Here is a 27,990-nt window from a genome sequence, read left to right as displayed (position 1 = left end):
GTAGCAAAGGCAGCCTACCGTTGGTGGCAGGATTTTCTGGTCCCTTTGCTGCAAATGAGGTTTCCCGTCCTATGCAGTGGCAGATCCTGCCAGTAAGAACAGCCAGAAAAGTCCGGCCTAAATAACTTTGCTTCGAAGACCCAACAATCCTTTCTGATGAAAGATCACAGACTTGAAACTAACTCTTGTTCAACTTATCAGAGGCTGCCAGGCCTACTGAATATTTCCATCATTTTCTGTTCTTATTCCTATTTTAAAATATCTTCTATGGTCAATAAATAACATCAGTGATAACCCATAAATGAGATGCAGTAATTTCAGTTCCTCCAGTTTGATTAAAGAAATTTAGCTGTGTTTCAACTGCACTTCTTTCTGCTCTTGCTTTGGCATCTTGGTGAAAAGACTAAATGCAGATTTCACTCTTAGTTTTATTATAAAAATCAATTTTTCATTTGTTACAACTTAACTTGATAGAAACCGAAAGAGCTTTATACAAGGTGCTTTTTTTTCTTTTTTTAAAAACACAGTTTAGACAAGTAAAGCACTTATTTTACATTTTCAGGATGTTATTAGGCAATTGGATAGGACTGACCAAATGTTGGTCATTAATACAAACACATCCTTGCAAAGCATATTGGTATCAGGGATTGCTCCTGGTACACAACAAGGCTGTCAGCTTCAAACTGACAGCAGAAGGAAAATCAAAAGAAGAAAAAATGCAGAGGTTTACAATGAATGCATTCAGCAGCACCAGATCCTTCACTTCCAAACAAGGTTGTTTGCTTTAGACGCACACCGCTAGGGTGTTTTTTTTGTAACAGAATTTGGCACACAAGAGTTCTATTATCACTCAGAAGTATCCCAGGTCAAATATACCAGACGTTCCTGGCATCATGTATACAGCAGCAGACAATTTAAAAATCCTCATGTACAAATCATCTTATGCATGCTTTGATCAAAGTGTTTTATGAAAAATATTTTGACTTAATTAAATAATTGAATACTGGTAACATCTTAAAGGGCTGCAACATGATTTAGATATCCTGGGCATGTCATTCAATCATTAGGACCATTACAAAGTATTCAGTCTTTGCTACAAAATGTAATCTTTTTATACAATGTAATATATAAAGGTGATATCTGTATTTTGCACAGTACCTTAACTGATAATTGAAAATTACATTTAAAATGGAAAAAATAAACTCATCTGGCCATCTATTAAAAAAATCTGAGATTGTCATTACCCTTATACTAATGTTTTATAGAAAAATAAAATGATGCATAAAGTAATACAACTATACATGAAAGTACTGCAAGGATATATGGACAGGCTTTACAGATATCTAATACAAGGTTATTTTATAGCTTATAAATAGGTTATCTACACAATATGTGGTATAAAAATACACTCAGAACATTTGTGGGCACTGAAGTTAAAAGCTCATTGACGAATTTAAAAGGTATCAAGGCATGTTTTATGCCCTTGGTCAAATAAATTTTAAAAAGTCACCGGTGCTAATCCACCATTTCTCCCCATATTACTTTAAATGGTAATGATGATGATTATCACTCCAAAGAAGCTGAATCAAGGTGATTACCCCTTCAATCCTACCCCACCCTGACCATGCAGCAAGGGCGCGGAATCGCTTCACAGCACATGGCACAAATTAGCTTTAAAAGCTGCAGAGTGGCTGACACTGGCTTCACTGTGAAATTGTATACATTACTGGCACTGGCGTGACAAGAATCGCAGTACGTGACTCTACATGTGCTCTCCTTCAACTGAGCATTGCTGAAACAGCTTTGTACAAAAATGCAAGAACAGATCCTCATGCTAGCTCTCCGTGAGTTGCTCTTTTCAATTCGTAACAGTGTTGTGCAACTGTCTTCCTCACGGTGGAAACGGAAGATAGTACAAGCATTTCTGTTTTCACTGTAGGATGCACTGTGATTCTCAATGGGCACTGAGTTGCAATCCATCCGGTATACTGTGCCCTGTTAATGTGTGTGCTAATTTTCTTCTATGTCTTCTTAGGTACAATTGCTTCCCTGGGTTAAGGCATTTTTGTTTGCATGTTGGAAAAAAAAGATTTTTTTGTTTGTACAAATTTTTACAATTCTTTTTTATGGCACAACCAGCAGATGCTGTTAGAAAATATATAAATATCCTCTCTTCTGTACAAATTGTTTGCAGCTCATTTCCCTTCCCTCCCAATCTAATTTATTTGCACTGTACAAATCGCAGCTCCCCTCTTTAGTGTTTCTTTTATGCAGTCTCTTCATATTAACAATTATTTACAATAGGCAAAAGCGGTGTTCAGGAGGAGTCTGTACACGGGGAGGGGGGAGGTGGATAAAGATGGTGCGAGTAACTCCTTTCTGTATAAGGAGAGGGTGGGCAGCTTTCATAGTTCTCCTCGGCAGATAAGTACTGGCTCCGTGGAGTTGGAGGCGGAGGGAAAGGCTCAGAGTCATAGTTCAAGTCACTATAACATTTTGTCGTACCAATTCTCCTCCCAGGTGTGTAGTCACTGTCACATACGTCAGTACTGCAAGGTGTAGTAGGTGGAGCAAAATTTCGGTAAGCATATGGTCTGTAGCTGTAGATAGGGAAAAAAGTACAAGATATCAATGTCAATTTGTTTGTAGAGCATGTGTAATTGAATTTACTGGTTAAAATCATTTAGCTTTATTACAAAGAATGGTATGAGCACACATGCCATAATTTACAAATTTAAACTTTTTTTTAAAAGGATAGAAACAACTCTTGCATATTTCTCTTTAAGCAGAAATGCCAGACCTTAAATTAAACCAGATGTAACCATGGTAACAAAACAATTAGTGGCTTACACAATCACCTGTTTTTCAAGTACGGTTGAATAAACTTTTGGAGTAGTTTATCTCTTCACTATGCACTGTGAATTTAAAGAAGCTATTCTAGTTCTGCAAAAAAATGAACTGAATTGTACCAGCACAAAAAACCCACAAAACTGGTGAGATTATGGATTAAACCCTCTCCCTTTGCTGCTGCACTCCACCTACCACCCCTCCTCCCCCACCACAGACACACCAAAAGTAAGGGAATGCTGTTTGACTTTCTAGTATAGCTTGTTGAAGTGCATGAAACTGCTCTCACTATTACACAAAAGTCTTTACTAAACTGTCAGATGAAACAGGAAAGTAAATAACCAAAATTCCAACATGTTTGCTTGAAAGATAGTTAAGCATCATTCAAGGCTCCCAGAAATTCTACTGGAAGGTGCAGCGCAATTACAGGACACATTCAAAGGGGAAAAAATCCTTTTATCTGGTTCCTGTTAGCAGTTGCAAAGTAACATAGTATGATATAGTGGTTAAGTGCACTCGAGGTAAATCTCCATCTCACTGTGTTCTTCATTTACCTGTATGATCTATGAGTAGAAGGGCTGTTTGAGGAGTAACCAAACTCCATGGTATAATGTGAACGTTCAGTTGCTGGTGAAGGTGGTGGATTCAGCATCTGGAAAGAGAATAAAAAATAAACCATAAGTCCAAATCAACTGCATAAAAATATATGTTTGCACTGTGCAAATGCCCATTTGTTGTGGTACCGAGTTACATAGGCTTCTTGGATTGTGTTCAATTAATGTGTTGTGTTGGCATTTTTCACAATCGAAAAATCAATTGTCTCGGCTTTCCCTTGAGAGTTGGAGGAGCAGGGAGGATTAAACAACAATTCAGCTAGCTAGTGTTCTTGTCTCTGACCATTATATGCAGTCTGTAAGACAGTGCATGTGATTCCTTGTCAAACAGTCCGCCAATACTCTGTTCTATGCTACACACAAAAAAAAAGTGTCTTGTACAAGGTTCTGGAGTGTTGCTGGCATCTATTCTCAGAAAATTTGCACAGCAGCCCATGAGGTCTAATTCTAAAAGAAAACAATACATTTGTTTTCCTTCACATAGTTTGGGAACATAGACACAGATTCAGGAAACAGACCACCAAGCAAATGGAAATAAAGGAAGGGTGAAGTTTATTATTTAAATCGCTTTGGTTAAATTCAGAATATTCTTAAAAAGAAGCGATGTTGACAACAAAGCTGGCTACTTACCGGAGGAAAATAAGTGCCTTTTGTACTTGAGGAGCTGCTGGAAGAGGCCCCTGTAACGTGAGCCCTGTCATATGGAGGCCCACTGCTCCCACCCATAATGCTCAGGGAACTCATCACAGACTTGCCACGGGACATACCTGCAATTAAAGAAAACCCAACCCTGCAATTAAATTAAATATTTACAGCATGTTGAACACATTTAAACAATTCACAGTCTTATTTAAAAATTCAGATACAACCGGTGGCCCTTCTCCTCCTTTATTCCCCCTGACAACCACCCCCACCCCGCAAACAGTATTGTTAATTTTGATGTGAAGGTTAGAGATGGAGACATGGCTTACTGTGCTTGTAGGTTTATTTTTTTAAACTGGTTGAAGATATCAGTTTTTCACTAATGGTAATAAAGTTTACAAAAGATATGGAATGTGATCTTACTGGCCGTTCACACCTTGTCCCCACTACAGCGAAGATGGAGAATCTGGCGCCTAGCCAAATGTGCGGTCACTGCAGCAGGATCTGAAAATCCCGCCGGTGTGAATGGCTGGAAGATTCCAGCCATGGTAGTTTGTTTATTGTCCAATTACTGCTGGGTGATTCTCAATGATGGCAGTAGGCACTGCAATCAGTTGTGGCACAGCAGATTTCTCTGGCATCTACAAAGTGAAAAACCTGGTACGTGCTCTCAGTGACCCGAGTGATAGAAAAAAAAGTGTAATAGAGTAGCAAGGACCAAGGAAGCACTAGGCTTTGCAGCCAGTTTCTGCTGGGGTTGCTATTGTTGATCCCAATGTGGCACTAGAGGATGTTTAGTTACTATGGAACCATATACCTGGTAGTTAATGAGAGATCGAGTGACAATGGCTAAATAAAGGATAACCTTAGCATGGTATTAACGTAAGAAGGTGTGCCAACAGAAAATATACAAAAAGTTATCAGAATGTAATGCTGTAGTTATCGATCCAAGACTTTGCACTATCTAACACAGATTAAACTGATGTAAAGTACAAATTTTAAGTAATGTGCAGTGAGCTATGTTAAAACAGTCTCCACAAAATAAACTTTGCTACACATTTGAGGATAGAAAAAGCCTGGTTAATAACTAAACAATTATAGTTTCTCAGTGTGAATGCCACAAAAACAAGGCTTCAATTTTCAGCATTCAAAGATAATAAATTATTCCTACCTTGTAGTGATCCTGGGAGGGAGTTAGTATGTGGTACATAGCCTAGAGGCACTGAAGCAGATCCATGAACAACAAAATCATTTGTCATTGTTTCACCATCGCCTTTCATCCGTGGGCACAGAACACGCTGGCAGATGAAATATATAGCTCCAATCACAAAGACAGAGAGGATCACACCAATAATTGAACCAATGGTGTTTGTAGGTTGAGGGGTAGGCTCCTCTGTGGGATCTGTAATAATGTTGATCTTGATCAGTAAACCAAAGTGGTAAACTTCTTGCATCTGGTTGTCATTAAATATACATTTACAGCCTTTGTGCATAGATGCTTACCATTAGTATATTCAAGAAAAAAAAGGTAGATAGATAAATGTATTTAAGACAGATACTGTTGGGTTTGGTTTTAAAAAAAGCAAACAATATAACAAAAACGATATCTCTCAGGATGAATTGAGATTTTACTGTCTTACTTTGCTTCACATTTTTAAATTTAGAGTAGCAAAGCAAAACCAAACTGAAAAGTTTTAAACAAAATACCATTGAGGTTTAAAATACTCAGCTTCATCACAGGGTAGAGACTATGAAGTACAACACTAACTAAAATATGCAATGGAAAAACGCAGTCCTGCAATTACACAAAATTCTATTTCTGAAGTGCAAATTTCAATCTTATAAAATACCATCTGTACCTAAGTGGCTGTTCATTTTCTCTGCCTCTCCTGCCCAACCTCCAACAGAAATAGACTTAATTCCTTCTTCTGCTGCCAAATGTAAATGCTACTTTTTGTTACAGCCAAATCATCATAGTTCAATTCAATTTTTCTCCATCCCCCATCTCAGTACTATTTCCATTATTTTAAAAAGACTTTCTGTCATTTCTTCTTGCACTTTATTTTGAATACCTCAAAATTTCATAGGCTTATTCAACTCTCGCAAATGCAAAGAAAAAAAATCCTGCATGTGCCACCGTCCTGAAGTGTTTACAGCCAATGGAGTATATTTGAAGTACAGTCACTGTTGTAACATAGGAAACATGGCAGCCAATTTGCATACAGTAAGCTCCCACAAGCAGCAAATGTGACAGTGGCCAGACAATCTGTATGTGATGATAACTGAAGGCTAAACACTGGCCAGGCCGCTTAGGATACCTTCTCAGTGCTCCATTGAAATACTGGTGTGGGAACTTTTACATCCACCTGAGGGGGAGGGAAGACAGGTCCTCATTTATTGTCCCATTGAATGAACACAGCACCTTCCATAGTGCAGCCCTCCCTCAGTACTGCATTGCAGTGGCAGGTTTGATTTTTGTCTTCCGAGTCCTGGAATGGGACTTGAACCCATGAACTTCTGATTCATAGGTGATAATGTTGTCAATTGAGCCATGACTGACACCTGCCAAAATGAATTGGCAAGTCAAAAATTTTCAAAAAAAACCAAATTCTTTCCTTGAGCGGACTGTGCAATTTTCACAACCTTTGTTTAATCTTCAGTACCCTATTACCTACTTTGATGAGAGTTCCCAGCTAGTACCTGTAATCGTGTTAAACTAGAATTCTGATTAGTTGGTAAATTCCCCCTACTGGTGTCAAACAAGAACATAGCACAAGAAACATGGACCTCAGTCCATTCAAGATCTGCTCTTAACCCCACTCAAATCAGTATACACCATTTTTTTGTTGTACTGCAGAAATTTGAGGCAGGGAGAGAGAAAATCATTATGTTTGACTAAAGTAAACTGTTATTTTACATTCCCTGTAAATACAATGTGCAAGTGCATCAAAGCAGAGCCCTGTTGTACAAACAAGAGGTTACTTAGTGGAAACTTACAGCAGGCACTTTCATCTGAATTGTCGGTGCAATCATTCTTACGATCACATCTTTTATGTTTGGCAATACACTGGCCATCGGCACACTGGAACTGATCCATAGGGCACAGAACTGAGAAAGAGCAGAAAAATGATAAGATTTCACATTGTTGAGAGGTCAAGTATAATAGGGGGGTGGGGGGATGCAGAGTTGGAACACATCTTAAATGCTGGGCAATTGAAACACAGTATTCAGTTTTGCAACTTTTTCCCAATATGTTATAATCACCATCAATACTGTTCACAGAGAGATAGTTCAGTAAAAAGTAAAATTGTTACATCTTTGTTCATTTTTTCAACACCTCCAGCCTCATCAATGTTATTTTGTGACTATCTGCCAAAAGTTAGCCAGGAGTGGGCAAGATTGATCCAACTCTCATGTGGCCACAAGACTGGGAAATTCTGGGGCCTTGAAAGTCAATGGTGCCACAATAACCTTCAGTGTTTGAGCTTCCAAAGTGGTAAGCAGGAAACATCTTCACCACATGGAAGTAGCTCACTCCCACCTCCTTAAGAGCAATTACATATGGTCAAAAAATGCTGGTCCCATTCCATTAATTAAGAAAAATTAAAATTCTGGAAGGCAAGCCTACATCCTGCCAGATGGTGGCGCAGCTCACTAGTAAATCAACATACCTTCCTTACATTGACTTATGGTATTCAAAGGGGTTGGTGGAGCCAATTTTCCAACATAGAAAGGAAGAGACATGTAATTCATTCCCAGTCTTCTGAAAATGGAGCAAAACAGTAGCCCCTGATGATTCACCCTCCTATTTTTCACTCAGCATTTCTTGTTCCTCAATATCACTGTACATGGTAAATTGTAAGCAAATACTTATACCTCATTGCTCAATGCTTGCTTGGTGCAGAGTGACGCCAACAGTGCAATTCCCATATGGCTGAAGTTATTCATGAAGGCCCTGCTTTCTCAACCTTGCCCCTCACCTGAGGTGTGGTGATCCTCAGGTTAAATCTCCCCTTTGAAGGGGAAAGCTAACTGGTAGAGCGGATTCTGGAACCATGACGACTTTACACCCAATCATCCAGCAATTTGCCTTTATGGTTCTTTTAATTAGTTTAAAGATCTTTTAAAACTTCCCAGTTGTTGGTTATGGCAATGAGTAGTTGATTCCCAAGGACCATAAAGGACCCAAGTTGATGACCTATTCCAGAAAGCCATTTGGTGAAGGAGAGAACTGGAGCCAAAGTTTACACGCTGATGTTTATTTATAGAGTTTCACCTTTACCATTACGCACATCCTAACTACAGCTTTAGTCTGCTTATTTATATGGGGCTCAAGAAAATCTCCAGTCAGTGCTCACACGCATATAATTAAAATACAATTAATATAAAATCAGTATACTAACCATTAATCTCTGGTCTGTGCTGATTACCACCGGGTTACCACAAAAGGCCTCAGCATCAGTGGATAAGTAAAAGCGAGGGTAATCTGCAAGGGCTCCTTTCCTAATTGTTAATCAGTGACCACTGCTAGAAATTGTGCTATGCTCATTGTGATCAGAATCAGATCAGCAGCATCTTGGTGAAACAGCTTTTGGACCATAGGATCACAGCTCGCCGTGGAGCTAGCCACCTGCAAGTGGTGGTACTCCAGCAGCTTATATAAAAAAAATTCAGATTATAAAAAAGAAAATGTCAATTACCTTCACACTTCTGTTCATCAGACTGATCTTGGCAATTAGTCTCTCCATTGCATCTGAAGGCAGCGTCGATGCATTGTCCACTGGCACACTGGAACTGACTGTCCGAGCATACTGGACAATTTTGCTCATCACTTTGATCATCACACTCTGGATAGCCATCACAGCGCCAAGCTAAAGGAATACAATCAATCTCACCCGTGGCACAAGTGAAGTGATCTGGTGCACAAGTTGGTGGCTCTGGAAAAAAAAAGACCGATGGATGTTTTTACAAGTTGGAGAAAAAGGAAAATTAAGCAAGTTAAGCATACATCAATTTTTTTAAAAAAGGTAAATGGGTGGGAACAGGCAGGACAAAATTAAAAACAGACTGATAAAACAATGGGCCTAACATTGAGAATGAACATTTGTTCCCTTACCACCACAAGACAGTTCATCTTGAAGTAGTACTAGGTGAACAGGACATGAGCAACGTGTAGTACCATCTCCCTTTACAATACAGATGTGGGAACATCCACCATTATCTTGGGCACAAGGATGTTCAGCTGTAATATAAGGACAGCAGTTACAATACAGCAAAAATTAATGAACCAGTTACAAATTTAGAGAGAAAAGCACCAATAATCTCAACAATGTTTCAAAGTTACCTATGCAAGTACTTCAATAACTGAAAAATTAATATATAAATGCAAAGCATTTAAAACTTAAAAATCTCCCTCCCATCTTTAACAAGATTTTTGATGTGATTCAACATGGTACTAATCAAAGCTGTGGATTATATATTTAAACAGTTAATAAGAACCTTTCCTGCATCACCTATATTGGCTGTAAAACAAATGATTTTTTTTAATGTTGTAAAATCTAGTCATTATTTACATGTTCATGCTTGTTATGTTTTCTAATCACAGGTGTTATTAATCAGTACAAGTATGGGCATTGTACAGGAAAAAAATCACAAAGGAAAGGAATGGCTTGCTAAATATCCTGAAGGTGTCTGTATAATGACACAGTCAAATTATGTTTCATTTTTAAAAAAAATGCTGTTTTCAGGTGGATACAGAAAATAATGGTTTGTAGGGAAATGATTACAGTTTTGAATCATTCCTTGCACACATTACTTTAACAATCTGACCTGGAATTGAGAAGGAGGTTTTACTCAACTTTGGCCTGATTTTGTGCATCAGTTGTGACACCCATGGGCTGCCAGTTTAATCAGCAGGGTGCATGATGATATTCAGAGAGAAAGATGAAACAGTCTGATATTGCACTACAAGTCTATGAGTAATTATCCAGTCAGACACCGGAAAGTAACATATTATTTAGTTTTAAACTGCCATGCCTTACGCAACCATAAAAAAACTCTAATCCACATGTTTGTTTGTTTTCAATTCCTTCTCCCTGAAAACAGATGTATTTAAACAGATTTCTACTTGTATTTGTTTTTTTGGAACATGGAAGAGATATATCCAGCATTTATATTATCATACCAAATTCCTTCAGATCAAGTTCTTTCACGGCATGAATGTCACTCAGCTGCGCTATACGGGCTTGAATCTTAGTGCGACTGTTGCCATTTGTCTTCTCAATCCTCTCAAGCATCTGCTGCTGTCTGTCAATCCAGTACAAATGGTTACCGAATATAGTCAGACCTACAGGTTGAAGTATATTGGCATCTTCCAAAACAATTCGATTTGCACCTAAAAGCAAATTTAAAAGATTTTATAAGTCTACATAATGCTTTCTGCCTTAGGCTACTCTGCATAGCAGTGTTGTTGATTACAACAGCCACTAACCACACATGGCTGACTGGGAAATCAAGACATAACTAATTGCATTAGTAAATCATGTGATTTCAATAATTGCACAAATGTAACCTTTTTACGTTGGTGAGGTACTAATACAGAAAAGCAGAATGATGTGTTTTCTGAATCTTTGAAGCAGCTTCTGGTCACCTGTATATATAGCTTGATGTCAGATTTTGTTTGATAACGCTCCTATTATGCTCCTTGGAACATCTTACTGTGTTAAAGGTACAATGGAAATACAGACGTTTCATGAGTGCTTTGCTTCCTCGGTTTCTGAACAATGATTAATGTTTGTTAATTAAATCAATGTGTAAAGTCCAAAGATGTACGGGTTAGGTTGATTGGCCATACTAAGAAATTGCCCCTTAGTGTCTAGGGATGCGTAGGTTAGAGGGATTAGTGGGTATAAAATATGTAGGGAAATGGGGGTAGGGCCTGGGTGGGATTGTGTTTGGTGCAGACTCGATGGGCCAAAGGGCCTCTTTCTGCACTGTAGGGTTCTATGATTCTAAAGTGCCATTTACCCATATTGTGCAAATATATGCAAAATGACTTCCACTAAAAATAGTGCATGTGGCAAAAAATGGGGTCACTAACTATTCACCTGCAGCTAGTCAGTAATTTCCATTTAACAGCTTTCATATCGTGTATTTTTACAATATCTTCCGCATATACATTTCTAAGCTAATTCTACAGATTTCCAGCAACATTTTTTTATTTGTTCCTCATGAGCACAGAAGAAATCCTGGAAGCATTAACACATCTCACATCATTAGACACTGCTAGGGATCAGTTGGACTGTTCCAGTGTCAGATAGGATTGCTATACCAGTGGAAAAATTTACATTGCAGAACAAAATGAAAATGTTACCCACCCAATTCATAAATAATTGTGACCAATGCCGATTTGGAGTGTTGCTACATGTTATATAGCATAATGCTCAAATATTTGCTGTGGCAAAGTAAACAAAAGAAAAATCATCTGGCACATGAGTTATACAATCTGGATTGTCAAGAATAGATTGCTGTAGGTAGTCCAAAGCACACAGGAAGGGAAAACATAACATTGTAAGAACTTGAAAAAGAGGAGCCTGGGGAAAATGGTAAGTGTGGAACGCATTTCAGGCAGCATGGTGGTACAGTTGTTGGCATTGCTGCCTCAGAGCACCAGGGGACCCAGGTTCAATTCCAACCTCAGATCACTGTCCCTGGAGTTTGCATGTTCTCCCCGGTTTTGCGTGGGTTTCCTCCGGATTCTCCAGTTCCCTCCCACAGTCCAAAGGTGTGGGCTGGGTTGATTTGCCATGCTAAATTGCCCCTTAGTGTCTGGTGAGTAGCAGGGTAAGTACTTGGGGTACAGGATAGGGCCTGGCAGGATTGTTGTTGGTGCAGGCTCAAGGTGGCCGAATGGCCTCCTTCTGTACTGTAGGGATTCTATGATTTTTCTAATGATTTCGAATAATCATCCTCATTGTGTAGTCATTGTGCAGTCAAATTGTGATTAATCAGAAACAAAAAGACTATGCTTGCAACAACAGCACTTCACAGATGATTTAAAATGGTATTTTCCTTCCCTTCCTCCCCCTGCCTCCTTCTTGAAGCCCTTCCAAAATATTGTTTTTCTCCTTCTACCTGATAAGTCACTGCTCTCTATGCGACGGAGATCAGAGTCAGCCCAGAAGAGTTTGCCAAGTTTGTTGTCGATAGCGAGTGCAACTGGTTTACTTAGCCCACTGAAGAACAGAACTTCACGCTCTGTACCATCCAATGCAGCACGCTCTATTCTTGGTGATCTATCTTGAAGGTTAGTGAAATACATGTACCTACAGGATTTTGTTTGATAGAAGGAAAGAAGAAAACAATAATTTAATATCAAACTTGCCAAAGTCACCCCTGACAAAAGCTTCATCAACAACATCTCAGAATCAAATGCCAAATTTAAGTTATACCCCCGCTCTGGATTCACGATAATTGCTCTTGGCCTGTCTTGTTCTCCTCTCAGAACCACGCCTATTGGTTTGCCATCCAGCCTTGTGACGTTTATAACATTAGTCGCTTCGCAGGTCCAAAAGATGTAACGACTGTAGATATCAATACTGAGGTCATAAGGCTGCATGTCCAAGTTTTGATTGGGAATTGCACTGGTCACAACTGTAAAACTCTGCAGTGAAAGTAAACAACTAAATAATGGCAGCTCATTCACAACCATAATCTTTCAAAAAATAAAACAATTAGGTTAAAAAGGGATTAATAATTACAAAATTATATTGGAATAAGAATTTCTAAGCAATATGGCTAATTTAACTTTAGTCTTAAGTTTTTGAAATAGGTCGCCCATTTTATGTACTCTTCTTTCAGCACAATCTGAGCAGTATCAACCACGGATTTATAAAATGGAAATGTTCTTGGGAGACTCTAACGAATAAACTAATTATTTCAAATGGCGGTAATGCTATTTGTAATAGATCACAATAGGAAAACAGCGTATTAACCAATTGTTATTCTTTTCTCCTAGTGTTTGAAAGAAGGGAAGAAATCCAAATACTGGGTTAATGCATGCGGCTCAAGACAGAAATATTTTTGTCTGGGCTCCCCCTATTAACACAAACCTGAGTTCCATCCTCCTGTGCTCTCCTGATAACATTTTGGCGAGAGTCGATCCAGTACAAATGTTTATCTACAGGATCATAATCAATGGCCCTGACGTTTCTCAGACTATGAATGGGAAGAATGATATCGGGACTCTGTTGTTCATCAATAACCATTCGATTAATTGCATTCTTTTGGCTGAAGAGTAGAAATGAAGTTGGAGCTGCAAGATGATAATATCACTTTGTTAGGCTGGACTAGCTACTAAAAAACTTCAGTAAAGAATAATAATCAACTGCTTGAACTACCAAATTTGATAAAAATCTATGAAAAATGTTAAAGCAAGTTTCTTACAAGCTTAGTTCTAAAATTAGATTATTTTCCAAATGACCACATGCAAATCGTCACCTTGTTCACTATGCATAAATCCTGCAATTCGTAACAATAAATGTAACTTATAACTTACAACTGTGAGGAATCTTCTAACCATGTGCAAGATGCAATAGTTTTAAAATATAATTGCTTTAGTAGACGGAAAGAAACCAGAGTTTTTAAATGCACGTTTTTATCTTTTACTTTCCATTTTCAAAGAACATGCATATTTGGAAATGCATTTGTCAGTTTTGCTGTGAGCCAGCAGTCTGGTTAAGATGAGAAATTTAATGTCACTGCTTCCCTCTCCCCATTGCTATAGTGTCCCATTACAGAGTGCCACTTAACCACTTCTGAAAATTGCTTTGAAAGCACATGCCTTATAATGAAACTGCCAAGTTTAAGAGACAATAAGATTTCTTACGGCTACAGGTTTTGTTGTCCACGTTCAAGTAGTAGTGAGCAGGGCAGCCACAAACATAACCAACGGTTGGCATAGCTAAACACAAATGAGAACAATGTCCGTTGCTTGAGGCACACTCATTCCAACCACCTTGCCTTGAAGAATGAAATACTAGTATGTCCATTACATAATCTAAGTGGCCTTGAATAATTGTGCGATTTTGGCCACTAGTTTTATTGGCTCGTTCAATACTGCGGCGGCTCCAGTCTGTCCAATAAATATAGTCCTGGTATTGGGTTAAACCAAATGGGTGAGGCAAGTCATCTGCAATAACTTCACGGTCCAGACCTACAAGACAACCAGTTATCATCATATCAGGCAGTTTATTTTTCAGGTCAAACACTTTACAGTGCAATTGCTCATTTTTATATATGTTGTCAATTAAACCAAACCACTGAATACACAGATAATAGCTGTGTGCTGCCTATAATTTGTAAAAACATTTTCCTCAATTCCCTCCTCAATATGACAGAAACTATGGGCTGGGATTCGCCCCAAGAGCCCAATGGGTGAGGAAACAAGGGAATTTGCCACCCTTTACCTGAATGAATCTCCAATACGCTAATGCACAGAGTGGCCGAGACTCACACCAGGAAGGGGGAAGGGCTCATTCCGCTATCATCATAGTTCAGAGGGCACCTATGTATATGCACTGATCTGTCAGTGGAGAGATCAGCACATGCACGCTTGTTCCTCCACTCCTCCACACACCCCATCCCACCCCCCCACCCCCTCAGGAGGCCCCAGTGGCCTCTGCCCCCACCAGAGAGGCGAGTACACCTGTTATGTGTTGGTGGGGAGAAGTTGTAAACCCCGCTGGTAGGGACTTCTTCCAACCAAGGATGGGGTGGGAGTTTGGAATTGCTAGCTAACCATATTGAAATAACAATTTTAACATGCAAATCACCTCCACGATGATTTCCAGCATGGGGCTTATTACGCGAAAAAAAACATCACCCCCACCCACCCCCAAAACTTCTCCTGGCCTGTTCCTGGAAGAATTCCTGCCATAGAATGAAACCAATATTGAATTCAAGAAAGTCAGCCTGTCCCTCCAAATTTGAATACAAAAACAAATTTACCTAACATGTTGGAGGATTCAATCAGACTTGTATCCAAATCTGTCCAGTAAAGTCTTCGCTCTGCATAATCAATAGTTAATCCATTTGCTCGGCCAACATTTGGCACCAAAGTGATGCGTCCTGTTCCATCCATGGCGGCTCGGTCGATCTTTGGTTTGCCACCCCATTCAGTCCAGTACATGAACCTAAGAAAATACATGCTGATCAATGGTGCAGTCAAGCATATTCTGCCAATCATCATTTCAACAAATGCTGCAAGACATTCTACAATACTTTAGGACAAAATAAAACATTGGCATTACAGTGCAATGTGAGGGTACTGCTGGTCAAGTACAGATCCTACCCATTGCTACATTGGTGAAGCTTGGTGCTTCTGCCAAGGGAGGCAGGAAAACAATTTAATAATGGCAACTGAGTCATCCTTGCCCACTTTTCCATTCATCCCATCAGCCAAATATAGCCAAGTACTGGTAAGGAGAGCAGGTCACCGTTACAACCTGGAAAGGATGCTGGATATGGGAACTTAACTTAAAGGATATTTAAAACTTCATATTGCTTGCTGTATCTTATACATCTGAAATTCTCAAACTGGGATCTGTGAATCCCTGGGGATCTGCGGAGACTTCACAGGGAGTCCTGCCAAGCAGGGTTGGTCTTGTAGGTGGGGCAACCACCCAAAGCATAGAGGTTAGCATTCCGAACTCACCTTGCCACCACAAAGGACTATCTCCTGCTACTTAAGACATTGAACTTTTGGTTAAAAGCCTCATGCAGAGTGGTACGGCAGATGTTAACCAGGTCTGCTACCATTTGCATTGGCGAATTTTCACTTACGGAGATGCACAAAGCTGTCAAACTAGTCTCAGACTACCCTTTAACCAATCTCCCAGAGTTCTACTAGATGTTTTACTAGATGGAATAAACAAAGCTCCATTTTTAATTAGATTAGATATTTGTCTGTATTTTGAGGAAACCTCATTCTACAATTCTATTCACCTTTCCTGAAAAATACAAGAAACATTAGTTTTTATGTCGAATGATTTACAAGCTTCATTGTCAAAGATCACACCACGGATAGGAAGACTCTGCAGTGACAAGCAATTATGTAAAAAAAACCCTTTTCATGCAGCACTTTTTATATTAATACTATAAGATGCAAGGTCCTTGATCACCAATTTGGCAAGACAGCCTTCAACATGAAAAACCTTAGAATCGTTGCCTTACGTGGCAACTTTGTACATAAACTGCTCTCACCACTAGCAATACGTGAAAACTTTACTGTAATTACCATAATAATTTTGCATTACTAAGGAGGTCAAATTATTTTTTTAAAAAAACTGCAGTGGTTATATAAAGTTCATCTTTTCAAAGTCAATATTCAATTTCCAGATATAACAAATCTAAGCTGAAGTTAATTCTCCAGGCAGAAACGCTTTGAGATAGGCTGGACTAATTGATCATCAATGTTAATGAAGTGACTTTTGGGCACCTTCAGCAAAACTCGATTTTACTTCAAAGCTAGGAGAATGCCACTGAACAGTTCTGCTGACTTACCCTTGGGCAGGATCCAATGCCAAAGCTCTGGGGCTGTCCAGATCCTTCCACACCAGTACTTGCCTATGCTGTCCATCCAGCCTCGCAACTTCAATTCGATTGGTTCCTGTATCAGCCCAGTACAAGTTCTTTCCCAACCAGTCTACTGCCATTCCTTCGGGGTAATCAAGCCCAAATTCTACAACATGCTCCAGGGAACTCCCATTCATGAAAGCCCTGCTAATGGTCTGCAAAGTAGAACAAGAGATGTACAATATATTTGCTTCAATGTATCTAGGATCTGAAAGACAATGAGGGGCTGTTTATCTTTGCTATCTGTTTCTTGGTATTTATACTGTGGTGATGACAATCATATCAATTTTACTTTCCTCTGAATATTACTTTCATCTGCAGAGATATACTTTGACTTTAAAAATAGAGGTCTACTTCTATGCATCAAGGAAAATATACGAAGTAACATGTTAATATTGTTGTCTTCCTATCTTCAGAATCATATATTTTCAGTCTAAATTTGGTCAGTCACCAATGGGTTAAAATGTGCTTAAATAACTGGTGTTGACTTTATATCAGCATAATAATCAGGTTCATATTCACCCTCCAAGCAAGTCAGACTAATTACAGAGAAGTATGTATCTTTAAAGTAATCAAAATTACTGGATCCATCATCTTTTACGTCATGGATTTTAATTACTAAAAACTGCTTGTGATGCATTGCATTATAAATGAATTGAAACATTTAAGTAAGAGAGAGCGTGTTTTTATTTTTCCCTTCTCATTTGAGTTATAGCAATAACTGTTCTTTAGAAACAATGCACAAATATTCAACTGCACTATCCAGGCTCATGGCTTTCTTTCCCAGTGTGTTAGAAGTACAGGTTATTTTTATACTGAGGCTGCAATTATTATTCCAGCAGCATCCTGCGGGAGCCCATTAGCCCTGGCAGCTCAGAGAGACACACAGATACCAGAGAAGCAGCAGCAGCAGCAGCAGTAAGGCTTTTCATACCTTCAGGCTAATATCCGTCCAGTAAATCCGGTTGTCAGTCACATCGAAATCTAGAGCAGAGGCTTCCTTTACCCCAGTCAGTGGAATAGCCACATTGTTATTGTTCGTTTCGAGTGAAATCCTTCTGATGTCTGCTCTCCGAGAGAAAAGGAGAAAAGCTTCTGGTACTATGCAGGTTTTCATGTCCCTGATGAGCTCCAAGCCTATTGGACAGGCACATCGCACGCCCTGAGGTCTATACAAGCACAGGTGACTGCATCCACCATTATCTTCTGCACATGGGTTGGTACCTGAAAACATATTAAACTCAACATAGTTTACCTGCGAAAGATATTGATTCAGGCACAACAGAGATTCTGAATAAACATTCGCAATAACAAATTTCAATAGCAGCATAGCCACTATTTTCTGATACAATTCCCTGTAGTTTTCCTGAATTATTAAACTATTAATACATACATGGCTGTATTCTTCACCTGCAAATACAACACAAGAACTAGCAGCATTTCTCAAAAATCCAAAAGGAACGGATGCAATTTTTTAAAGTACTGTTTTGAAGTAAAATGGGTTGCTCCCTAGAAAATTACCCCTTGGATTAGCCCTCAAGGTTAAATGAACGATAACAGTTTCTCTCTAGTTCCCAAGCATTTCCCAATAGCACAATTAAGAAAGGCCTGTCTACTGAAATTTCCATGGAGAACTCAACACTGCTTCTTAGCAGCAACACGTGTTCCATTCAGTCCCTTTTATCCAGCGTGGAAACATCAAGAACAAAAAAAATGGTCTTTTAAAAAAAATGTTGGATTGGCCATTAGGGTCTTTACTCACCCAAGATCCGATGAACATTTGTGGCCTTTAAGCCCATCAGATCAGGCAGCTGGTCAATGATTATCTGTCGCTCAGCAGATGTTTTGTCAACACGTTCAATGCTGCGGCGCTGCCAGTCTGTCCAGTAAATGTAATTGCCCAACAGAGTAAAACCAAAGATGTGCGGTAATTTATCCTCAACAAGGACACGCCTACCAGTGCCATCACAATTCATTACCTATTTTACACAAAAAAAGACAAAATGTGCATTGAACAATAAAGTACATAACTATCAAGGGCACAGTTTTATTAGTGATGGTGTTTAAATTACAAATGGTAAGTGTTGCAAGTTAGTTCCCCTTTTCATCCACCTGATACGAGGACGACATTAAACAACGATCAAAATATTTCTGGAAAGTTAACGAATCTTCCTCCACACACAGGTAGGAGAATACTTGATATCTTACAGACGGTGCTTAATGAGTTAAGCATTAGGTTGTGAAACAAAACCTTAAAGGCGGTAATCTCTATTGCTTCCACTGATAGGTTAAGGAGCGAAAGATTAGGAAAGTTAACTTACGGCTGCAGGGCTCAAGCAGGACAGCTGGGTTTTAGAGATCAGTTTTTAGATAGCAAAGTAGACATTAGAAAAATAGGTAGATATACCTATTTGGTTTTGAAAATTGAACAGGCCTCAAGATGGATAAGTCATTGGGTCCTAATGACGAGTACTTTTAAAGAAATCAGAAAAAAAAGAAAAGGCTTGTGCATTGTATCAGAGCTGCATTATACCGTAGAGTTAGCACAGCCTTCTTGTTCAAGGAAGGAGAGCTGGCCAAATGAGCTAACCATCAACCTGTTAACATAATACAAGTTGTGAGTAGTTTGAGAGTTTATCATTAAAGACCAATTAGTAAGTAGTATTCAAAGATCAGCCTAGATTTGTTAAAAGTCTGGTCAGGTACAGTAAATGAGTTTTTTCTTAAGATGTAACTAATGAGATAAGATACAGGGAATGCAGTAGATGTAGGTGTCTATGGATTTTCAGAAGGCCAGTAGTACAAATTCTCACAAGAAGCATGTTTACTGATACAGTCTAAATTGTCTTTTGGCTATTTCTGTACAGAAAAGGCTTGAATATAGATTTCAACAAGTATTCCAAGCAAAAACTATTCAGAGTACTGGACAGATTGGCGAATGAGTATTTAAAAAGTACAGGAAAGGCAGCTGTTTTGCCTGGATTCCAAACAATAGCCAGCATGCTAACAATGTCTCGCCATTCAGGAAGATGCCAAGCACCTTAGTGTAATCAAACTCTTTCAATCTTGACTAGCTTGTGTAGCAACATTTGGAAAAATCAGGACACTGACAAACAGCAAGGGAGAAGCCGCTTTCCTGATCAGAAAAAAAGTTGTGGTTTTATGTTAAGAGTCCAAAGTGGGCTCATAGATACCACTTCTTATTTTGTAACAGTTGAACCGATTGTACCAATTGGTTCTCATCATGCTTCTTTGTTCTGTATATGTTGCTTACTGTGGAATAAAGCTACCAATTATTGAAACAAAATCAACCCGAATGCTCCCTGATCCTTTGTAGATACATGGGAATTTACTATGGTAGGAAGGCGTCAGAGTGCTTAAGGGAGTGATTGAGACCACAGAACACAAGGAGCTATTGATAATTGCCTTCTTCTTAGGCAGTCCCTCAACCCCAAAGATGACTTAGTTTCCCCCAGTTGAAGATGGCTGTTTGGTCTAATGAGCAAACGGCATATTGCCACATGTGCCTGAAGGGTTCGAGAGGTGAATTGTATGGAAAACTGCACTTTCTTGATGCCAACTCTTGATTGGTTTGCTGCCTTCCTCCAGTGAATATTCTCCATTTTCTTGTTAAGCCTGGGAGACACCTTTGAGTCAGCGTGGCTGTCTGATCTTTTCAGGAATGATGAACGTACATCTCTAAAACATTTCCACTCTCCTCCTGGAGTAGAATAATTGCTTCAGGAGTCTGGTGGCATGCATACAAATGACATGTTCCATTCAGCAGAACTATTTTTGAGTTAAATGCACCATAATCTGGGCATGTTGCCATTGGAGAGGACCTATTCCACCACCTTGCTTTCCACTAAATTTGGAGAATTTTGCAAAGTTAGCACTGGTGGTACTTCTCCAGCATTTTTAAGTGCCTGCTGTAGCTTGGCCAAGTCACCATGGCATCATAGGGTGTGGGGGCCACTGCTGCCCAGTAAACCACAACCCTAGTCTTTGGTTTGCGATCACAATCCTCAAGTATTCTTTTCCTCAGTGGGCTGAAGGTTGAGCTGGCATATTGGAAGCAATTATGAATTTTGTCATTTATGGCAGCTCCCGAGATATGGAAAGTGGTCCACATTTTCCACAATCTCATCACTGATCTTAATAGATTGGTGGTGAGAGAAGAGCGTGCGCATGAGAGCACGCAGGCACGGGGAGGGGGAGCAGAGAAGTCTCCTTGCAACAGGCAGCAAGGAGACTTCTCTGTAGTTACAGCAATCAAGTTTGTCTCCATTTTTGAATACTGTCATAATCACAGCTTCCCTGAGATCTCACGGCATGCACTCCCCTTCCCAGATGAGAGATACGTGAGGTTGTGTCACCACACTAGAATTGTTTTAAGAGTTGTGGCAGGAATTCCATCTGTGGAGCAGATGGAATTTTTAATTATTTTTCAGCTATTGAATGGTATTTTCAAGTTTGCTCCGTTGGGTTACAGAGGAATCAAGTTGAGGACATTCAAGTTGAAGACCTTACCAGAATTTTACCCTCCTGCCCGCCATGGGATTTGGAGTGGGCAAAATGTGGACAATGGGAAGATCCATTGATCAGGGGTGGGATTTCATGGTTGTGGGATGAGCGAGGCCGTAAAATTCCACCTACAATCTCAGTTCAGGAGTTCTTCAAAATGAACCAACTGCCTCTTGTCCTTGATGAGCTCCCTTCCATGCCTGCCTCTGTGGGTGGGCCATTGAGTGCTTTATCCATAGATTGTCTTGACAGTGCTGAAAAAGCCACACATGTTGTTGGTGTTTGGGAGTTGCTGGAATTCCCACATTCTTTCTATCCACCATTTGTTCTTATATGTACTGTGACCTTCAGGTGCCTGTAAGACTGCTGATTTTCTCTGGAAAGTCTATGGCACATCTGACTTTGTAACAGCAAGAGGATAAAACATTACAACACAAATCAAAAGAGAGAGATTTAGAATAAATGACTGTAGATGAGGGTGATAAAGCATTGAAAATGGTCTAATTGAAGGATAGGTCCATATGTTTTCTTTCATATTTGAAGATGGGTTGGACTTGGTTGGAAGACACAACCTCAAACTTTGAACGCAGAAGTACAAGGGTTTGAAAATCAATGAGCAGACCAGTAAAATGCTTTAAGAATATGTAGTCAGGCTAGTTCAACAGGCAGCTGAAATTTAATATAGATAACATGAAGCAGGACACTCAGGGAAGAGACGAGAAGGACACTTAAAACCCTGCAAAGCAGCGAGACAAAGGGGCTCATTATATATCTGTCTGAAATCAAAAACATTGGTAATCAAAGGCTAAGAAAATGCCCATAGAGATTGTGATTTTAATCAGTAAGGATAGGCAACAACACCTCCTCCATGATTATACTCAACAACGGTGCTCCACAAGCTGTGTCCTTAGCCCCTTACTATATTCCTTATACACCTATGACAGGATGCCCTTCAACTCGATTTTCACATTTGCTGATGTCACCACCGTACTGGGTCGGATCTCAAACAATGAGACGGACTACAGGAAAGAGATAGAGAATCTGGTGAACTGGTGCAACAACAATAATCTATTCCTCAATGTCAGGAAAACGAAGGAGATAGTCATGGACTTCAGGAAGCATAGTGGAAGACTCTGTCTACATCAATGGGGATGAAATGGAAATGTTCAAGGGCTTCACGTTTTTAGGTGTCCAGGTTACCAATAAACTGTCCTGGTCCCTCCATGCCAACGCTATAGTTAAGAAAGCCCACCAACTCCCCAAGACTAAGGAAATTTGGTTCTCACCAATTTTTACAGATGCACCATAGAAAGCATCTTTTCCGGATGTATTACAGCTTGGTACCGCTTTTGCTCTGACCAAGACCGCAATAAATTACAAAGGGTTATGAAAGTAGCCCAGTCCATCACGCAAAGCACCCTTCCATTGTATCTAAACTTCCCACTGCCTTGGAAATGCAGTCAGCAAATCGAGGACTCCACGCACGCCAGACACACTCTATTCTACCTTCTTCTGTTGGGAAAAAGATACAAAAGCCTGAGATCGCATACCAACTGACTCAAGAGCAGTTCCTTCCCTGCTGCTTTCAGACTTTTGAATGGACCTATTTTATATTAAGTTTATCTTTTTCTATGCCCTAGCTATGACTGTAATACTACATTCTGTACCCTCTCCTTTCCTCCTCCCCTATGTATTCTATAAACAGTATGCTGCGTCTGTATAGTGAGCAAGGAACAATATTTTTCACTGTGTACCAACAGATGAGACAATAACATATCAACTAAATACAGGAATAATGAAGTTACAAAAAACATTTCTTAGTCCACAATTTTGGGCATCAAATTAGAGAAAGGACACGAAAGCCACAGAGCCCCCTGTGCCTAGCCAATCCTCCACCTCTGTGTGCTACTATCTTTTCTCTCCCCACTGTCACAGCCAACAGTCAAAATTATTGACCTAAATGTGTAGGAGAGGGGGCAGACACAACCCCAATCTCACCATCACACTCCAGAGGATTGGACATGTGTACTACTGTAATGCCTGAAGTAATGCAAGTTAAGAATTCCTTAAAAACAGAAACTGCTTTCTTCCCCCTTCGATTTACTTCAGAATAAAACGAAGGCTTGAATTGCTTTTTTACAGCAAAACCATTATGAATTCTCAATTCTTGTAATACAATTTAACAGAAAAAATGCTGGAATTGTGGAAGCAAAACACCATGCAAGATCTGCATTATGAATATTAAAATAATTTCTTAAATAAAACTAATAAGTTTTTAATTAAAACTCAGCCAATCTGTGTTGCTTTCACCATGCCAAGTTCCAGATGCTACTTCTGCTCATTTGAGATAAATGCAGTAGGTGTTCTAGATAACGGAAAAATAATCTATACAGCTCCTTGCCATAGTAGTGTAAACACAGTAAGAAGTCTCACAACACCAGGTTAAAGTCCAACAGGTTTATTTGGTACAAAAGCCACTAGCCAATACTTTTGTTACCAAATAAACCAGTTGGACTTCAGCCTGGTGTGGTGAGACTTCTTACTGCGTTTACCTTAGTCCAACGCTGGCATCTCCACATCATAATAGTGCACGACATTGGTATTATCTTCCCGTGCACCAACAAGTTCAGGTTCAACTCTGGTTTTTTGCATAGTCAATTTTTACTCTATAGCTTGTATTATTTTTTATTCATGGAATGTGGGTGTTGCTGGCTGGACCAGCATTTATTTTTCATCCCTAATTGACCTTCAACTGAGTGGCTTGTTAGGCCATTTTGGAGAGTCAACCACATTAGTTGAGAGCTAATCAAAAAGTACTCCATCAATTGGGGTATATTCTCCCACTCCTGCCTTTGAACTTTGCCTATGATCAAAAATAGGCTTAAATCGAAATCACTCTTGGGCCAAAATATACAAGTGCGTTTTTTATTCCGTATTCTCTAATTTCATATGAATAGTCTTCATAGATTATCACAGGAAAATTCTCAGTAATTACCAACTCTTCTTTGGTTAGATGATTTGCAGACAAGAGGTATAATTACATATTTATTTAATTTAGTAAAAGCAAAAGCCAAAAATGACAATTCTGAGTCACCCAAAAAAAAATTCTTTTTGAATATGGATTATTTTTCATTTGGAGGAGGAACTTGTAATGCCAAAAGTACATGGAACCATTCCACACGACTTTTTGTTAGCAACAGTCAGGCTTAATCAAGCTACTTTTTAATTCTAGGGAAGCTTTTCAATCTCTTTTGTAATTACTTCCCCTCTGCAAATCGGATCAAATAGCACAATTTTTTAAAAAAGCTAATCACTCACCTTTAAAACAATATTATTTTATCAGTGCCTAGATTGCATGTATCACAAGGAAAATGGGCTGGTTCACTTTAAGGAAAACACTGCAGCACAAGACTGACACTTCCCCTCCCAAAAACAAATTTACAATTCATGTCAGCTCTCATCGTCAAGACCTCCATCATCCAGTGTTTCCTTTCCTGTGCAAACCACACTGTGGTATAAATTTCACATTCTAAGGCAGTCAAACACTTAAACCACAGCAAGAATATTGTCTGCAACAGCAAACAGCTGTGACGATACCGCAGTCACCACCTTACTAGACATACTTCAGCTACACTGTAAACATAATGCAGACACAACAGATATAAAACTCTTACCGCTGCACTTGCAGTTACTGTGCTCGAATTCTTTCTCAGCAAATATGTGACAACAAATATCCACGTCTTAACTTTACATACCACCAAAATAAAGGAATAATGCAGGATCAAGTTAAAACAAAGTAAAAGTGAATTCACCGTTAAGAAACAAAAATGACTTTATGATAAGATCAATCTAATTTTCCCAGGAAAATAATGTCCAAACCAGGAACTGAGTTCAGAGATGGAATGTGAATCCATTCATTTAATCTTAACCAAAATTTAGGTTTGAAATTATTTTTATTTTCAAGTTACTAACAACATGTTTACTGCCTTTTGTGGATTTCACACACATACAGCAACTTGAGACTATAATAATAAAATTAAAATAATTCATTATAATTACACCAATAAGAACAAAGCAAGTACAATTCTTTACAATAAACATGTCTGTCCAGCTGAGTCCCACATTGCTACATTAAAACTGAATCAAGTAGTAAATGTACTCCAATAATCAGTGCATATCACTATTCTGCTGCAGGTAACCTGACAAACATCTCATTGAGAGCCTGAAGACAAGTGCAGCTATATGAATCAGTAGTATCTAAACAACACGATACTGTTGCAGTACAGGTGAAAGAAAAATTACAAATACAAAATCAGTTATGGGGCAAAAACAGACATTGTTGCAGTCTGAGTTTAGAACATAGGCACATTATGGTATGGTGAGTGGTGCAATGTTGGATGACCTAGCGTATTCTGGTTCATGGGGCACTGATACTGGGGAAAGTGGGGTCTGTACTCTTGCAATAGTCTACGTCTAAACTGTGCAGGGGCCCATTTTAGAATGGGCCCCATAGCTAGCTAAGTGGATAGGGTTTTAAACTAAATAATGGAGGGATTACATTTGGGAAGATGTGGTAAATCAAAGGTTAGAGTCAAGGCAAAAGAGAAAGGCATCATCATTTCTCACATTAATCAGGCTATAACAGGAAGGGACTAAGAATACAGGAAATACAAATCTAAGAATAAATTGGCAGATAAGGCTAGACATTACAAAAATAATAGGACAAAACTAAACACTCTGAATGCACATAGCATTCAAAATGGATGAACTGATAGCACAACTAGAAATAAAAATGATCTGATAGCCATTACAGAGACATGGCTGCAGGATTGGATGAGAATATTGAATGGTACAAAACATTTAGGGATGACAGGAAGCCACAAAAAGGTGGAGGAGTAGCTCTTAATTAATAATGGTATTAGCACATTAGAAAGGGATAATTTAAGTTCAATAAACCAGGATGTAGATCTGGTTTGGGTACAGATGAATAAAGATTTAGACAAGTAGTTACTTGAGGGAGTGGTGTACAGGTCCCCTAACAGTAACCATATGGTAAGGCTAAGGAAGAAATTATGTCTGCTGTCACAAAGATACAGTGATAATCATGGGGGATTTTAATCTACATATACAACAGAAAAATCAGATGGGCAAAGGTAGCCTTGATGAAGAGTTAGTAATATGTTTTAAGGATAGTTTCTTACAACAGCCAACCAGAGACCATGCCAGACTATAGACCCGATATTGTGCAACATGATAGGATTAATTAATTGCCTCATAGTAAAGGCATCACAGTCGGCAGTAATCACCATATGATTACATTCAGTTTAAGGTAGAGAAGACTGGGCCTAACATTCATATTATAAACTTAAATAAGGGCAATTACGAGGTCATAGAATCTCTAGAATGCAGAAGGAGGCCATTTTGCTCATCATGTCTGCACCAACTCTCTGAAAGAGAATCTTATCCAATAGATTGGATCCTTCCATTAGATTCTTGGTAAGTGAATAAAACTCCTTTCTTCAAAAGAGGGAGGCAAAGCAGGAAACTACAGGCCAGTTAGCTTAATATTTGTCATAGGCAAAATGTTGGAAACTATAGCAGGGCACTTGAATAAGCACTAGGTAATCGGGCAGAGTCAACATGGTTTTATGATGGGAAATCGTATTTAAACAATTTATTGGAATGCTTTGAAGTAACACCTTCAATGGATGAAGGGATTAAGGGAAACTGGTGGATGAACTCTATTTAGATTTCCAGATGGAATTTGATAAGATGCCACATCAAATGTTATTTGTGAAAAATATGGTATAGGAGTTAACATATTGATGTGGACAGAAGATTGGCTAATTAGCAGAATGCAGAGGTCTGGAATAAATGGGCCTTTTTCTGGATGACAGAATATAACAGGTGGTGTTCCATAAGGTTCGGTGCTGGTGACTCAACCTTTTACATCTTATATAAATGACTTGGATAAAGCGACTGACAATATTGTTGCTAAGCTTGCTGGTGACACAAAGATAGGCAGAGCAGTAAGTTGTGAAGCGGACACAATAAGGCTGCAAAAGGATACAGGTAGTTTAAGTGAATGGGCGAAAACCCGTCAAATGGAATATGATGCAAGAAAAGGTAAAAATTTTGGCAGGGAAAAAAGGCACATCATCTAAATGGTGAGAGATTGCAGAATTCTGATCCAGGGGTCCTGGTACATGAATCACAAAAGGCTAGTTTGCAGGTACAGCAAGCAACTAACAAGCTAATGTTGTCATTGATAATGAGGGGAATTAATACAAAGGTAGCGAGGTTATGCTTCAGTTATACTGGGCACTGGGAAGACCAAATCTGGAGTACTGTGCACTGTACTGGTCTCTCCATTTAAGGAAGGATGTAAATGCACTGGAAGCAGTTCTGAGAAGGTTTACGCTTTCCCTTGCGGGAGAACCTAGAACTAGGGGGCCACTATTTAAAAATAAGGGATCAACCAGTTATGACAGAGATGGGAAGATGTTTTTCCTCCCTCAGAGGATAGTGAATCTTTGGAAGGTAGTGGAGACAGAGTCCATGAAGATGTTTAAGGCAGAGCTAGATGAATTCTTGATAAGCAAAGGGGTGAAAAGTTTTCAGGGGTATGTAGGAATGTGGAATTGAAGTTACCTTATTCAGATCAAACATGATATTATTGAATGGTGGAGCAGGCTAGAGGGGCCAAGTGGCCTCCTGTTGCTCCTTATTG

The 27,990-nt window shown here is 39.2% G+C and overlaps 1 protein-coding gene across 2 annotated transcripts in view; it reads right to left on the bottom strand.

The window, feature by feature from the left end:
- Nucleotides 1-416: 416 nt before the first annotated feature.
- Nucleotides 417-27,990, bottom strand: part of lrp6 (low density lipoprotein receptor-related protein 6) — a 179,864-nt gene continuing 152,290 nt past the window's right edge. For both annotated transcript variants that reach the window (XM_080191019.1, XM_080191020.1), the window contains 16 exons: nucleotides 18,499-18,715; nucleotides 17,671-17,960; nucleotides 16,665-16,891; nucleotides 15,111-15,295; nucleotides 13,990-14,316; nucleotides 13,214-13,416; nucleotides 12,554-12,765; nucleotides 12,237-12,427; nucleotides 10,288-10,497; nucleotides 9,220-9,345; nucleotides 8,804-9,040; nucleotides 7,101-7,211; nucleotides 5,275-5,505; nucleotides 4,092-4,228; nucleotides 3,402-3,499; nucleotides 417-2,600 (listed from right to left, as the gene is read on the bottom strand). In XM_080191019.1, the coding sequence (XP_080047145.1) occupies nucleotides 2,318-2,600; nucleotides 3,402-3,499; nucleotides 4,092-4,228; nucleotides 5,275-5,505; nucleotides 7,101-7,211; nucleotides 8,804-9,040; nucleotides 9,220-9,345; nucleotides 10,288-10,497; nucleotides 12,237-12,427; nucleotides 12,554-12,765; nucleotides 13,214-13,416; nucleotides 13,990-14,316; nucleotides 15,111-15,295; nucleotides 16,665-16,891; nucleotides 17,671-17,960; nucleotides 18,499-18,715 (3,285 nt within the window). In that variant the 3' untranslated portion in view covers nucleotides 417-2,317. The remainder of the gene's footprint in view (nucleotides 2,601-3,401; nucleotides 3,500-4,091; nucleotides 4,229-5,274; nucleotides 5,506-7,100; nucleotides 7,212-8,803; nucleotides 9,041-9,219; nucleotides 9,346-10,287; nucleotides 10,498-12,236; nucleotides 12,428-12,553; nucleotides 12,766-13,213; nucleotides 13,417-13,989; nucleotides 14,317-15,110; nucleotides 15,296-16,664; nucleotides 16,892-17,670; nucleotides 17,961-18,498; nucleotides 18,716-27,990) is intronic.

Source organism: Carcharhinus amblyrhynchos, chromosome 6 (assembly GCF_965287045.1).
Source record: "Carcharhinus amblyrhynchos chromosome 6, sCarAmb.v2.hapA, whole genome shotgun sequence".
NCBI classification, from domain to species: Eukaryota; Metazoa; Chordata; class Chondrichthyes; order Carcharhiniformes; family Carcharhinidae; genus Carcharhinus; species Carcharhinus amblyrhynchos.
This window is presented reverse-complemented; position numbering and strand designations above follow the sequence as displayed.